The 15440-nt window shown below is 55.3% G+C and overlaps 1 protein-coding gene across 1 annotated transcript in view; it reads right to left on the reverse strand.

Annotated features, from left to right (window-relative positions):
* Positions 1 to 10018, reverse strand: part of ALOX12B (arachidonate 12-lipoxygenase, 12R type) — a 13269-nt gene extending 3251 nt beyond the window's left edge. Inside the window, exons 1-12 of the mRNA XM_023743951.1 lie at positions 9568 to 10018; positions 7774 to 7978; positions 4667 to 4748; positions 4477 to 4563; positions 4253 to 4375; positions 3858 to 3961; positions 3362 to 3534; positions 2973 to 3116; positions 1650 to 1853; positions 1348 to 1434; positions 883 to 1052; positions 420 to 628 (exon numbers count right to left, since the gene is read on the reverse strand). Of these exons, the coding sequence (XP_023599719.1) occupies positions 420 to 628; positions 883 to 1052; positions 1348 to 1434; positions 1650 to 1853; positions 2973 to 3116; positions 3362 to 3534; positions 3858 to 3961; positions 4253 to 4375; positions 4477 to 4563; positions 4667 to 4748; positions 7774 to 7978; positions 9568 to 9714 (1735 nt within the window). The 5' untranslated portion in view covers positions 9715 to 10018. The remainder of the gene's footprint in view (positions 1 to 419; positions 629 to 882; positions 1053 to 1347; positions 1435 to 1649; positions 1854 to 2972; positions 3117 to 3361; positions 3535 to 3857; positions 3962 to 4252; positions 4376 to 4476; positions 4564 to 4666; positions 4749 to 7773; positions 7979 to 9567) is intronic.
* Between the last annotated feature and the right edge of the window lie 5422 nt (positions 10019 to 15440).

The raw sequence follows: 15440 nt of genomic DNA on the forward strand, positions 1-15440 counted from the left end.
CTCCCCCGACCCCAGCCGCCAGACTGTGAACTCCCTGAGGGCGGGGAGAGCAGTTCGCCTGCCTCATTCCCTTTTGCTCCTCAGTAACCAGCACAGTGTTTGTCACATCATAGACGCTTGTTGAGTGGGTGCCCAAGTGGCATGACTTCAGATGCTTTCCCGCCCCTGGAGTCTGCCAGCACCCCACCAGCCCCCAGCTTGTAGCACCCTCTGCCCTTTCCTGTCAGCGCTCATGCCCCGTTTCTCAGAACACTGGGACCCCTCCAGGTCTCTACAGAGATGACCCGCAGCCCCTGAACTCAGACAGGGACCAGTGGCCAGCCATGCTTCCTTCCCCAGTCTCTCTGAGATGCTGCTGCTCTAAGGGACGGGGAAGGGCCCCGTCAAAATCCTAGGGCAGCGATTTGGCCTCCTTCAGCCCCCAGTGAGACATGCTCCAGCCCAGCCAGGAGGGCCCACTCCACCACCCTGGACCCCTGCCGGATGCCCGGGTGCCCGGCCCATACCTGAGCTCTCACGCCCTAGTAGGCACTCCTTGAATATCTCCTGCACCCAGCACTGCAATTCCGGGTCACCCTCCACAGCTGCGTCACACGGGTAATAGTAGGTGATGATCTCTGTCACATACCTGGCCAGGGAACAGGGCCTCAGTTTGGACCCTCCTCCTGCCCCCAGTTGTGCTGTTCCCACCTCTCCCAGGATGCCCTGGCCCCAGGGCTGCCCTAGGCATGTGGGTGAGCAAGTCCTGTGGGGCAGAGATGGCCAGGGTTGCTTGTCAAGGTCAGAAGATGGCACCAGACCCAAGCTCAGGCACTTTAAGGCTCCCCTCCAACACCTCAGGGTGTCCACCCTGAGTGCCACCCACTGCCGTCCCCATCTCACCTCTCCAGGGCGTCCCACACTGCCAGGCAGTCATCACGATAATAATATCCCGGCAGGTCCTGCACGCCGCGCTCCACAAAGTCATTGGGGGGGTAGCAGCTCTCATAGGTTATCTCCGCCAGGTACCGGGCCATCAACTCAGCAATGCCCTTCAGGCCCAGGGACGTGGCCTGTCAGGGAGGAGCGAACGCTGGAGCCAGCGGGTTCCTTGCAAGTCCTCCCCAGGGAGGCTCCCATCCAGCTCACACGCAGCCCCCGCCCAGCCTGCCCCACCCCGGAATCCTCGCCCTCCAGCCAACACACCGGCCCCTGCCTCTGCCTTTGCAGACGCAGCAGCCACTTTAACCCGTCCCCTCTCTTCGTGATCCCTCATGAACTAAAAGGCAAGTGGGAAGCCCTGCTGTTAGGCGACCTGCGAGGCCAGAAGGAAAGGGAGTATCTTGCTGGTGGTGGGGGCAGTCTCACCCTGGCGGTGAGCCCCCCCTCATTGAGGAGGATGGCCCGTCCAATGCTGTTGATCTGGATGGTGTATCGGGTGTGGGGGACCAGGAGCTGTGAGAGAGCAAAGACAATGAGAGAACTGACGCTATCCCCCAGAGCACCGCGCACCCCCATTTCTGCAACATCAGACCCCCTTTCTTGTGGGTCCCCAGAGGCCTCCCTTAGTCTCACTGGAATCCCTCTGACTGCTGAGCAGGCCCGGTGGCTCTCTGAGGCCAGACGAGGGCAGGGATGCTTCAGTGAGGCCCCTTCACCCAAGCCCGTACCTTGTAGAGGGGGTGGCACATGGGCAGCTGCCTCAGCACGGCCAGGCAGAAGGCCTCGCCGATGAGGTGGGACCCCAGCAGGTGGGCGATGGCCTCATGGTAGTAGAACTCAGCGTTGCGCACCCACGTCTTGGCCAGCAGCCAGTCCCACTCACAGTCGTTGGGCAGGAAGATGGGGCAGTTGGGCCCAGGGGTCTGGCTGAGCTGGGAGTGGGAAGGAGGGTGTTAGGGGAGGGCAGAGACCTATACACACAAGGACCCTCAGGAGGGAGACCAAGGAGAGTCTGAGGACGTAAAAACTCCGCCCTTACACCCCAGTCCCTGTTCCCCGGAGCACAGCAAAGCCTTTTCTCCCTCCTAACATCTGCTCTTGCTGTTCCCACTGCCTGTGGTACCTTCCGCTGGCCCTTTCTCTACTGGCTGCTCCTATGATTCTTCATGAGCCAGCTCACAAGCCACCTCCTCTGAGAAGCCTTCCCTGTCTCCGCCCCACGGCCGCCACATTCAGCTGCGCAGGGACACCCAGCCCCCTGAGGGGAGGGCACTGCCATCAGGCCTAAACCGCGTCACTAACGAGCCACGGCACCAGGACCTGACTTTTCTTTTCTTTTTTAAAAAATATATTTTATTGTTTTTTTACCGAGAGAAAGGGAGAGGGACAGAGAGCCAGAAACATCAATCAGCTGCCTCCCGCACACTCCCCACTGGGGATGTGCCCGCAACCCAGGCACATGCCCTTGACCGGAATCGAACCTGGGACCCTTCAGTCCGCAGGCCCACGCTCTATCCGCTGAGCCAAACCGGCCAGGGCAGGACCTGACCTTTCTTATTCGGATGGGAGTCTAGTGGAGACCCCCAGAAGGAAGCACCTCTGTCCCATTTTCTCCCAGACCCAGACTCTCCGGGCAGCTGCTACGTGCGATTAGCTCCGCATTTCCGTGCTCATACACACAGCACGCAGACTGCACACAGGCGCACCCACAGGAACCGCGTGCATGCATGGGCTGCACACAGGTGTGCACACGCAGGCTAACACAGAGACTCCGCCAAAGGGCCGCACACCAGGCTCTCCACTAGCTGCACACCCAGATAGGCATATACATAAACAGGTATATTCTCAGATGCACACAAACGAACAGACACTCACAGGGACACACACGCTTACACAAAGAGCTGCACGCACGCACACACGCACAGAGGCTGGCCTGCTCACCACACGTTCACATAGGGGCTACAAGCACACACACAGGCCCACACACACACATTTATGCGCACAGCTGCACAGCGGCGCCCACCCTGCGGCGGGGCCTGCACCCCAGGCACCTGGATGGCGATGGGCATCAAGTTCCCTTCCGCGTTAAAGTGCAGCAGGCAGAGGGGGGCGCACTGGTGCTGCTTCTGGCCGTTGAGCTCCACGGTGGGGATGCCCTCCAGGATCCTGTAGTCGGCCAGGTAAATGTTCCCCTTCTGGAAGGGAGCGCCGTGGGCGGGCAGGTCGCAGCAACACGGGGCACCCATGCCCTCACCTTGGGTACCGAGCGCTTTTGTCCCCCAGATGCAGGGGTTGGCCAGGGACCAAGAGGGGGTGATGGTGACCGCGGAGCAGAGTTGAGGGGGTGGGAACTCCGCAGGCAGCAGAGGCGGGGAGAGAGGGGATGCCCAGGACCCAGCAAAGCCAGAGGCTGTGAGGGTGTCCGCGGGCCAGGCCTCACCTCCAGCTCTGCTTGCAGGCACGTTCCTTCGCCCAGGAACGGGGCCACCATGTCGTCTGTGACGGGGAACTTGTCTGGAATCTGCGTGCAGCGGCGGATCACGCTGGGGTTGATGCCGTTGAGGTACTGGTACCCAAAGAAGCTGTCCTCTGCCCAGTGCTCGGCCACGTATTCTGGGAGGATGGTGCGGAGCGTCACGACGCTGCCCGGTCCCCATCAGGGACAGAGAGGCATGGGGCCACGGCCCGGGACAGAGGACATGTGAGCGTGTGTGAGTAGGGACACCCCAGAGGAAAATGAAACCCCCAGCCTCCCCTGAGGGGCCTAGGGCGACGTTTCCCAACATGCCGCCAGAGGGCGCGCTCACCCAGCTCGCCACTCCTGCCTCAGGTTCGCCCGCTCCTCCCACCCAGCTTCCCCGACGTGGGGGTCCTGCCTCCTGGACTGTCCTTCCGCCAGAGATCGCTGGGTCCCATTAGGATGCCCCACCCCCTACCGGAGATGATAGTCTTGTAGGCAGGGAAAACTCTCTTAATGTCCTTCAGTCTCTTCCACGACCGTTTGCTGTCCACGAAGCCTCGGATTTTGAACTTCAGCGCCCTTAGGAGATGGGGGGGAGGGGCTGTCAGAGAGGCTGCCAGGTGCCCGTCTGCCCCACCCCACCTAGGTCCCTGAGTCTCAAATTCTCTGCTCTCTCTCTGGGTCTCAGGGTCCCCGGGCCCATAGCTCAAGGTCTTTCTAGGCCTCCGTCTCTGAGTGTCACCTCTCAGGCTCTCTGGCCTTTCTGATCAGCTCCATCTACCTTCCTGGCCATTCTAACCTCCGGGGCTGTGGTGGAGGTGGGCATGGAGCAGAGGGAGCCCTCCACCCCTCTCACTCACACACACTCACATGGGCGCCAGGCGAAAAAAGAAGGAGGCTGTCTTGATGAAGGAGTAGCGCAGATTTAAGTCCAGGAACCTGGTGGCCTTGAAGTTGATGAGAATCGGGAATCCGGGGATATAGCCATTCCACCTGCAGGAAGGAACGTAGGTCTGAGGCGGGGCACCTGGGGTCCGGGGCTTGAGGAAGGGGCGGAGCCCAGAGGCCCACCCAGGGCAGCCTCAGGTCCTTACTCAGGCCGGTTGGGGTTTCTCCGGACAGGAGGGCGGTAACTGGGGATGTGCACGTAGTTGGGCAGGCCGGGCACGAAGACCCTCCAGCTGCAAAGAGAAGCTGAAATAGTGAGCCTGGTGTCCATGCACCAGAGGGCAAAGCCATCCCTGGCCCCGCGGCCTCCCGCAGCCCTGGCCATCCTCCCCGCACCGGTAGAAGTCCTGCTTGGCTCGGATCTCCTCCCTGCGGTGCTCCAGAAGGATTGGGAGGCAGTCGTCTGCTGTCGTCTTTCCTGTAGGGAGATCAAAGGGGGGGCGGAGCTCAAGGTCAGCCCCGGTATCTGCCCACCCCCACCCATTTCAGGGATCAGAATTCAGCTTCTGCCTCCCAAGTTGGCTCTGGGGTCCCATCACGATCAAGGATGGGAGAGGGAGGGTGTTTCTCTTCCCAAAAACTGAGACCAAAGGACCAGGAACCACCTTGGCCAGTGTGGCCAGTTGGTTAGAGCATCATCCCCTATACTGAAAGGTTGTGGGTTTGATTCACGGCTCAGTTGGGTACATAAGGACTATTTCACTATCTTTGGGTAAGGATTTTTTTTAAAAGGATCAGGAGCCCTAGCTGGTTTGGTTCAGTGGATAGAGTGTCAGCCTGCGGGCTGAGGGGTCCCAGGTTTGATTCCAGCCAAGGGCACATGCCTGGGTTGCAGGCTCTATCCACAGTAGGGGGTGTGGAGGAGGCAGCCGATCAATGATATTCTCTCATCATTGATGTTTCTATCTCTCTCTTCCTCTCTGAAATACATTTTAAAAATACATTTTTTTTAAAAAAGGATCAGGGATCACCCTCCCCCTTGCTTCACCCCCTCCAGCTGGGCCCTGCTGCTACAGGGATGGCCCCCTTTCAGACCCACTGAAGTCTTAATAACAGTGACTGAGCACTTACTAAGTACAGGCACCTTCTAAACACTTTCTTTATATTAATAATTTGATCTGCACAAGCACAACCTTATGAGGCAGGTGAGTAGGTTATAGGCTCACGGCCTGCTCTCCACAATCCCAAAACCCAACAGGCCATACAAATCGGGTTGGTTTGGTTTTCCACCATTTAAGTGCAAATTCCTTGGTTGGAAAAATCTGCTCAAAATTTACCTGAGGCCATAAACAGCCTTTATTCAACTCACTTGGTGTAACTTCATAGTTTTTGCCACAGAAATATTGGTATATTTGATTAGGGAGTTCCCTGGTGAATATATCATATAACATATGGGGTGTGTGTGTGTGTGTGTGTGTATAATATATATATATAATATATGTGGAGATATAGAGATAAAGATATGTGTGCATCACATTTCTACATCTCTTCTAAATAAAATCTACATTTTAAAACATGTCTGGCCCCCACAGTTTCAGCTAAGGGACAATATTGCCATGCTCATTTCACAAGGAAAAAACACTCAATATTACACAGAGAGAAAACAGTGAGCTGGGATTCGAACCAAGGCAGTCTCCTTCTGATCACTAACCCACTATCCGCTAACAACCACCAATAGTTGTTAAGCCTTTTCAAAATTCCTTTTAGAGATTGTCTCATTGGATTCTCACATCAACCCTATGAAGTCAGTTCTGCTGTTAGCTCCATTTCACAGATGAGTGCACTGAGGCTTAGCAGAACTGAGAAGTATGCCCAGACGTCCAGCTGAGTATCCAGGCGAAGCTGAGATCCAAATCCGGGCCTCGCTTTCTCCAGCATCCTGGCTGGAAGCCCCAGCCTGACAAGAGCCTATCCCTGCAGCCCCATCATTTTCCTTCAAGATTCCCTTCGTTAGCTGCTCCCTCCTCCCTCTTCCTCAGCCTATGCTGTATTCTGGGAGAACAGCACCCCCTGGAGTTGTGTAACACAGAGCCCTAGTTCAGCCTCGTCCCCAGAGTGGGAACCTCACTCCTTCAAGGCCCCAGCAGGTGACTCAGGTCTCTCTGCCCTGGTGTGTCTGACAGCTGCCCCACCCAACCCCATTCCTACACCCTGCCACCCAGTGTCACCCTGCCTGTCCCCGGCTTCCATGCCACTCAGACTTATCACTGTGGGGAAATGCTTCGAATCTCCCATAAGACCCTCCCTTTGGCTTCCCCATCCTCCCCCAAACCTGCTTCCCCCGGCCCCTGCCTCTCCTTTCCCCAGCTCGGGCACGGTCCCCGCCTCCCAGGAAGAGGTTCTCGCCACAGGGCAATGGATGAAATGGGATGGTCAGCTGCGGGGCTGATAGAGCTCCAGGCCCCAGGCCCCCTCCGCTCTGTCCTCCCCTCTGACCCAGCTTGAGGGCGGCCAGCAGAAGCTCAGTGGTGGAGTCAGGGGGACAAAAGAGGACAGAGGACAGGCCTGCAGTCCCATGTAGCAGCCACATATTAGGAAGCTGGCCCGGGGGCTAGACAAGGGCTCTGGCAGGGTGGACGTGAGGAGCGCAGGCACTCGGGTCTGTCCCTCTTCCCTGGGAGCAACCAAGCTCCTGGGGAAACAGCTGGGCCACCAAGGGAAGCCCAGCAGTCTGTCTGAGGCTTAGCGGACCTGAGACGTACACCCAGATGTATACCCTATGGGAGCCGGAGGGACCCTCACTGGATTAGAGGACCTTTGGGAGTAGCCGTGGGGCCTGTTAGAGAAATCAGGTGTCTTGTTGGGGCAAGAAGGAGGCCTTTGGAGCAATAGAACATCCCATCAGTCTAAAAAAATGCTCTTTAAGAAACCCAGGGCATGATGATAAGGCACAAGGCCTCCTGCTATAGCGCCGCGGAGAACTTGAACTGGCAGCCTCCGTAATGAAACAAGGCAGCAGTCGGAGTACCGGGGCTTCTGACTAGAGTAACAAGGCATCCGGTTGTAGCAACAGAACCTGCTGGATCACAGGGAGTCTTTTCGGATTAGCAGGACATGCTATTTGGGTTAAATAGGGCATCCGACCAGAATCCTGAGGCCTGTAGCCAGAGTAGCAGGGGGTCTTTTTAGAGTGGCTGGGCCGCCACGGGAGGGGAGGGGAGGGGGAGGGGAGGGGAGGACAGCAGAGGTAGCAGAGAGCAGGCTTGTCTTCAGCGGGAACCTGGGAGCCTGAGCTCCTGGGGGTAGCCCCACGCCTTATTCACCCCTGTTCCTCAGGGTGTAGCCCGAGCTGGGCCCAGCGCGGTAGCGATGACTAAGAGGAATATGTAAGAGTCCCCAGGAGTCCCCGTGGGGCCGGCACCTGGCTAGCGTGTACAGTGGCCATGCTGGAGTAGGCAAGGGGCCCCAGGGCATGGGCATGGGCTGGGCTGGTGAGAGCTTGCCTGTAGCCTCCCGCAGAGCCAGGGTCTCGTAGCCATCCATCCACTGGTAGGCGGGGAAGTGGTAGATGCGGCCGTTGGGTGCACAGATCTGCACATAGTTACAGTACCAGGGGTTCTTAGGAAAGAAGGAGTAGCGCTCCTTGTGCAGGCGGATGATGATGAGCTCCCCCAGGTCCTGCTGGCACTGCACAGTGTACTCATCCACCTGGCAGGGCACAGGGCCAGCTGAGCACGCAGGCCTCAGCCCCGGCTGCTCAGCTTTCCTACTGGTCTGGCTCCTCACCCAGGCCTGGCGCACGCAGCTCACGTTCCTGAACCGGGGTGACCTGATCTTGGGCTCTCCTCCCAGCCCTCCAACCTGGCTGTCCCCTGCTGGGCCCACCCACCCTCCCTTTCTCCACTCCCAGTTCCTGAGGTCCCATCCTCTCACCCACCTCCCCAGCCATCTGAGGCTGCAGGAGCCATGCAGACCTCCGGGGCTGTTGTATAAAGGGACCAGGGCCCCCAAGACCCTTACAGTCTCAGAGTGGGCAGAAGTGGCCAGCCCCCTTTCCTCCCACTTAACAATGAAGATGCGGAAATTCAAAAGAGGCCGCACAGACAGTGACCTATTAAGGCCACATAGCTGCAAGTTAATGAACCAGACTCAGAATCAGGGCTGAGGGCTGAGGGCTGAGGGCCCAGCACACGGTGCCTTCCGCCATGGAGAAGGCAGGCCCCAACAGAGAGGCTGGTCTGATGTCACTTGAAGTCGCAGGGACTCCCATGTGAATTTAAGCTGGTTCTGATGCACCTTGACTTAGGAAGAGTAAGTAAGAATAGGAGAAGGAATGAGGGAGAGGGGAAGAGAGGAAGTGGGAAAGGATGAGGGAAGGAGTGGAAAAGGGAGGAGAGAGAAGGAGAGATAAAGGGAGTAGGAGAGGGTTGAAAGATGAGGGTTATGGGGTGAGTGATGCGAGAGGAGGAGGAGGAGAGAGAGAAGAGGTGAGAAAGGGGGGGAAAGAGATGAGGAATGACCAAAAAGGGAGCAGAGGTGACGACCAGGGAGGAAGGATGGCCCAAAGACCAGGGAGGAAGGATGGTCCAAAGCCCAGGGAGGAAGGATGGCCCGAAGACCAGGGAGGAAGGATGGCCCGAAGACCAGGGAGGAAGGATGGCCCGAAGACCAGGGAGGAAGGATGGCCCGAAGACCAGGGGAGGTTGGGAGCCAGGTCTGTGGTGAGGGGCACCCAGAGTCACCCTGGCAGCCCCACTGCTTTCAGACCTGTCCCAGACCTCCCCAACCTCTGCTGGCCAAGCTGTCTCCCTCCGCTGCACCCCTGCTTCCGTCCTATGCTCCCCAGTCACACACACATATACACACACACATACATACACACACCACATATACACACACACTCACACATACACATATACCAAACACAGACTCATACATACATACGCACACCACATATACATACACACACTCACACATACACATATACCAAACACAGACTCACACACACACATATACATACATATCCCACAACACAAATACCTGCACACACTCATATATATACCAAACACACACATACATACACACACCAAACACGCATATATACACACATCACACATCTACATATACCACACACAAATACCTACACACCACACAGACATATATATACACACGCACCACACACAATCACATACACACATCACATTCACACATACACACACCACACTCACATATACATCATACATACATTAACACACACACACACACACACACACACACACACACACACACACACTTACCGCCCCAGTTGCAAAGTCTCTCCCAAAGTGGTTCAGCCGCTGCTTATGGCTCTCCCCTTCGGTCCCCACAATGGTCAGTGAGATGGAGTCCATTGTCCCTGACAAGAAGTCGTCACCAGTGGCCACCTTGACTTTGTAGGTGGCCATGGCTGCTCTTCAGGAGGCAGGAGGGGGAGCTTAATCCCAAACACTGTGGAGTGCCGCGCGGGGAAGCCAGACACAGAGAGGAGTGGACAGGCCAGCCTCCCAAGGTGGCCAGGTGAGGCAAGGAGGACCGGCCCCCCAGCAGCCCAGATCCTGGAGAAGCTACTGCCCTCGGCGGGCAGGATGAGAGCCAGGAAGGCTGGGTGAGGCCGTGCTCCTGGCTGTTGAGCCGGTGTCTGGGCTGCAAGCCCTGGGGAGCTGGCAGGGAGGGCCAGGAGGCAGGGCGCTGGGCCTGCCTCTGAGAGGGCGGGTGGAAGATGCCTTAGATGAAGAAGACTCCTGGGTGGGGGAGCCAGTCCAGCCTGAGCCAGGGCCCCAGGGAAGTTGGGGGAGGGGCCTGGGCGGGCCCCCAGATCTTTATCGTCCTAATAAGCTCCTTCCTTCAGCCCGCCCCGTGGGCTGCAGAGCTGGGCACCCCTGCTGAGCAGAGCTCATGGGCAGTCAGTTACCTGCGTTGGTTCTGGGGCCCCCAGTGGGTGGGGATTAAGGGAAAGGGTGCCGCTGGCCTGCTTCCTGGCCATTCCTCTCTGGGAAATGGGACAGGCGGTGGCCTCAGCAGGAAGCTGGCCCGTCCTGCCAGGGCCCAGAGCCACCAGAGGAAGGTGTTGGGTGATGAGGCTGGAGCTCAGGGACCCTAGAGAGGCTCCAGGGAGGGATGATCAGGGATGGGAGAGGAGGGGATTTGTTGCTTCCTGCTGAGCCAGGATCAGCTGAGGAGGGATGGGGGTTGACTACAAAAATAGAAGACAGTTGGGGTACATTTGGGACACAAGTACTAAGCTAAAGAATAAATATTTAGCCCTAACCGGTTTGGCTCAGTGGATAGAGCGTCGGCCTGCAGACTGAAGGGTCCCAGGTTCGATTCTGGTCAAGGGCATGTACCTTGGTTGCGGGTACATCCCCAGTAGGAGGTGTGCAGGAGGCAGCTGATCGATGTTTCTCTCTTATCGATGTTTCTAACTCTCCATCCCTCTCCCTTCCTCTCTGTAAAAAAATCAATAAAATATATATTTAAAAAAATAAATATGTAATTTGTAGTATAATCATAACAGAACTCTACCCAGCAATTAAAAATAAGAAGGAACTATGACATGAATTAATCTCATAAAAATGATGTTGCACAAAAGAAGCCAAACATAGGAGAGTACATGCTCTATCATTCCATTATATGAAGTTCAAGGACAGGCAAAACCAAGTGATTCTTATAAAAGTCAGACCAGTGAGTAGCTCTGGCCTGGGAGAGTCATGTAAGGAGCTAGAACTGTTCTATGTCTTGGTCTGGGTGACATATATGACACTATAAACACTTTATTCTATCTGTGTTATCCCTCAATTTTATAAAGTACTCACTCCACCTCCCACCTACCTCCAAAATAGAAACAGAAAGAATGAAGTTAGAAAGAGGGTTGGAATCAGGGATGGGTTCCAATGGAATTGGGTTTGTCGGGAACCCGGTCATGCATTCCTCCAGGCCTTCATTCATTCGGGAGATGTTTAAAGGGAACACACCGTGTTCCAGGGACTTCTCTAGGCACCGCAGATACAAAGAAGAAATAAAATACACACAGAGCTTCCTGAAGCTGTAGGGAAGGACAAGAAACAGTGAGCAATTTCTTTGCCGTAGGCTTAGCCAGCAGGTGCTCTGAAGAAAATAAGTATGGAATGGAAAGGGAGCCACGAGGACTGGGGTGGGGGCAGGCCCTGGGATAGGCCTAAATTTGGGAAGGTGTTGGGACTAAGATTCTATGTTCCCCACATACACATATGAACACATGAAGGAAGTGAGAGGCCCGAGTTATACTCTCAAAGGCCAGCACTTGTGACTCAGGGAGAGTGAGAAGAGTCACACTCCCATCCCCCTTTTCGGGCCTGCCCTCTCCCCTTCTGCCTCGCAGGGCAGCTCCTGCCAACCAGGAAGCACCAACCCAGGTTTCCTCCCTAGTGGCACCTTCTGAAACCATCGAGGGAAGGTCAAACAGTGCCCAGCCCATGTTAGGGCCCCGGGGAGCTGGGATTCTGAGATGGAGAGAAGGTTCTGGTAGGTTCAGGTGGAGCTTAGAGATAGGGGTGTGGTTGGAGTTAGGGAGTGAAATGACCTTTTTAATACCCAGATCTGCTCATGTCACCCCCATCCCTCCAACCCCAGATCAGGCCTGGCAGTGGCTCCTTCTTGCCTTTGAAATAAGGACATCGTCCCTTCACACGACCCCCTGACCGACTTCAGACAGCTCATCCCCCACCACAGTCCCTTCGCCCTCTTCTGTATGGGACCAGGTGCCTTTCATTCATCGGCAGCAGAGGATCTGCTATGTGCCAGGCACTGTGTCAGATCCTAAGAATGCAACGTAGCCAAAGCAAATCCCTGCCCTTTCTCCTGGAGCTTACATTCTGGTAGGAACAGACAATATTACCTTATAACCAAGTAAGTTAAATACTCCGTTAAATAGTGATAAGTGCCAAAGAGAAAAAACAAAGCAGAGAAGGATAATATAAAGTACTAGAGGCCCGATGCACGAAATTCGTGCAAGAGTAGGCCTTCCTTCCCCCAGGTGCTGGCATCAGCTTCCCTCTGGCACCTGGGACCCCGGCTTCCCTCGCAGACCCGGCTCCATCCGGAAGGTCATCTGGAAGGATGGTTGGAAGGACATCCGGTCTAATTAGCATATTACGCTTTTATTATTACAGATAAGGGAGCAAATTTTAGACATAGAGCGGCCAAGGAAGAGCTCTTTGAGAAGGGACTTTTGAGTAAACACATGAAGGAGGTGAGGTCAGTTCCCCAACCACCGGGCCCTTGCACTCTAACTCTTGGACCTGATTAATGTGATTAATGTTTCCTCTTCCTTCTCATCTTAGCTTGACAGTTGCTTCATCAAGGAAGGCCAAGTTTAACTAGGAATGGCTCTCCTAGCATGATAGTTAACTTTTATTAAATTATTTTATTTTAATTTTTTATTGATTTCAGAGAGGAACGGAGAGGGAGAGAGATAGGACCATCAATGATGAGAGAGAATCACTGATTGGCTGCCACCTGCATGCCCCCCACTGGGGATCGAGCCCATCGGGAATCACACCTCACACCGTGACTTCCTGGTTCAGAGGTCAATGCTCAACCACTAAGCACACCCAGCTGGGAGGTAGTTAACATTTTTTTATTAATGTCTGACTTCCCCAAAAGATTAAACTGTCACCCTGACCGGTTTGGCTCAGTGGCTAGAGCATCGGCCAGCGGACTCAAGGGTCCCAGGTCCGATTCCGGTCAAGGGCATGTACCTTGGTTGCGGGCACATCCCCAGTGGGGAGTGTGCAGGAGGCAGCTGATTGGTGTTTCTCTCTCATCGATATTTCTGACTCTCTGTCCCTCTCCCTTCCTCTCTGTAAAAAAATCAATAAAATATATTTTTTAAAAAGATAAAAAAATAAAAATAAAAAAAAGATTAAACTGTAATTTGGTTTGCTTTTCTCCCCAACTCCAGGCACAGTACCTGGTACCTTGGAAACTCTTGAAACAGAATTCCTTTTTTTTATTATTAATCCTCACCCGAGAATATTGTCCATTGATATTTAGAGAGAGTGAAAGAGAGAAAGAGAGAAAGAAACATCAAGGTGAGTCATTTTGATTGGTTGCCTGAACCCTGACAGGGGCCAGGGATAGAACCTGCAACCTAGCTATGTGCCCTTGACCAGGAATCAAACCTGTGACCCTTCAGTGTGCGGGGCCGACATTCTAACCACTGAGAACACTGGCCAGGGCGAAACATAATTCTTAATGGTTGGATGGGTGAGGGATGAGAACAAGGTCAAGATTAGGAACTGCATCAGCAGTAGAGTTGGAATGAGGGTGAAGATTCAGAGAACTGAGGTAGATTGGGGTAATGGCGAGGTGAGGAGCAGGGAGAGGTGTGGGGGGGGTGTGGGGAATGGGTTAAGGAGATGGAGACAGGATGGGGGAGAAGGCTGAAGATGAAGGTCATGCCCCCGCCCTGGGTGACTGGCAGGGCTGTCTCATCCACCTGGCACCATCTTGTCCCCATGGAGAACAGGAGCTGTCAGGCAGGTCAGGCCCGCCCTCTCAGCTACCCCGTGACTCTTGAGGAATGCTAGAAGCCTGATGAGGCAAATTTGCATCTTAAGATGCAAATTCCTTGCAACCTCTCCCAGCCTCCTTCCTTCTAGCCACTCCTCTCCCCTGGAGACTGTGTCCCCAGGGGGCTGCTAAGGCTTGGTGAGGAGCAGGGTGGGGTGGAGTGGTAACTGAGGCTCGGGGACTTGGGAAACTGCACCTCCAGGTTCCTCTGGGGCACAAGGGTGAGAGGCCCAGCCGGAATCTCTGACCTGGTGGAAGAATCACTCCGTGGGGGGTGGGGAGGAAGCAGGGGCACACAGGGGACGGGAAGGTAGGGTAGGAAGGGAGCCGTGGGTGTAGAAGAGTTTGGTAGGTTCTACCTCCATCCCCCGGAGGCTGCCTCCTCAAGTCAGAACCCACTCTCAGTAGGTCTCCCCTCAGCCACTCGCTCTCTCCCAACAAAGCAGGGGTGGTGACGGCTGAAGTCCGGAGTGGGGCTCAGGGTCCCGAGGGAAACAGAGATGGGAGTGGGGACGGTGGGGATGGGAATGCAGCGGGGGACATGGACGGGATCACTCCCCAGTCACGACCAAGACGTGGACGCATGACTCCGGGTAGGTGCTCACATGACTCCGGGTAGGTGCTCATTGGGCTGAAGAACTGGTTCTCCTGGACCGGGCTGGGCCCGGAGAGCAGGAGAGGCCTCTGGGAAGGATGTGAGCGTGCACGGCTGGCTCACAGTGGGCCGCCCACACAGGAAGCCCAGTCTTCACTGCTGGGGCATCCCTCTCCCCATCTTGCCTCACCCCTAGCCCTGCGAGGCAGGGAGCAGCCCTGAGGTCCCCACACGCCTAGGACACAGAGACAAAAATCAAATTGGGTCACTTCTCCGCTTAAAACTCACCAGAGCTTAGAATGGTGTTGCCCTCAGAATCAAGACCAAGGACGATGCATGACCCAGCTTCTGTCCACCCTGCAGGCACCTTCTTCCAGCCCCTCTGGCGTTCTCCTCACTCCACAAACACATGCCCTTCGGGGACCCAGCACTTGACGTGTCCCTGGTCTGTGACACCTTTTCCCCAAGCTGTCCCGAGTGTTCTGTTCTTCTCATCCAGATCTCAGCTCAACTGCCACTCCTCAGAGTGGCCCTCCCTGACCACCAGACCTAATGTTCCCCCCACTCACCACCTCCCGTCAGGCTCACACCCCACCCGCTTTTATCTCCCGACTACACTACAACCATCTGAAAGAATTGATTTGCTTGTGTGATTATCTATGTGTTTGCTGTCTGTTTCCCTGTAAGCCAGTAGAGGTAGGATGGTACCAGGGGAGTTGACAGCTGCTTCCCCTATGTCTCAAACATGTCGAGGGCAGCGGGTCTCAACCTGTGGGTCGCGACCCCTTTGGGGGTCGAACGACCCTTTCACAGGGGTCTCCTAAGACCATCGGAAAACACATATATAACTACATATTGTTTTTGTGATTAATCACTATGCTTTAATTATGTTCAATTTGTCACAATGAAATTGGGGGTCACCACAACATAAGGAACTGTATTAAAGGGTCGCGGCATTAGGAAGGTTGAGAACCACTGGTCGAGGGA

Source organism: Myotis lucifugus, unplaced genomic scaffold (assembly GCF_000147115.1).
Source record: "Myotis lucifugus unplaced genomic scaffold, Myoluc2.0 scaffold_420, whole genome shotgun sequence".
Taxonomy (NCBI): Eukaryota; Metazoa; Chordata; class Mammalia; order Chiroptera; family Vespertilionidae; genus Myotis; species Myotis lucifugus.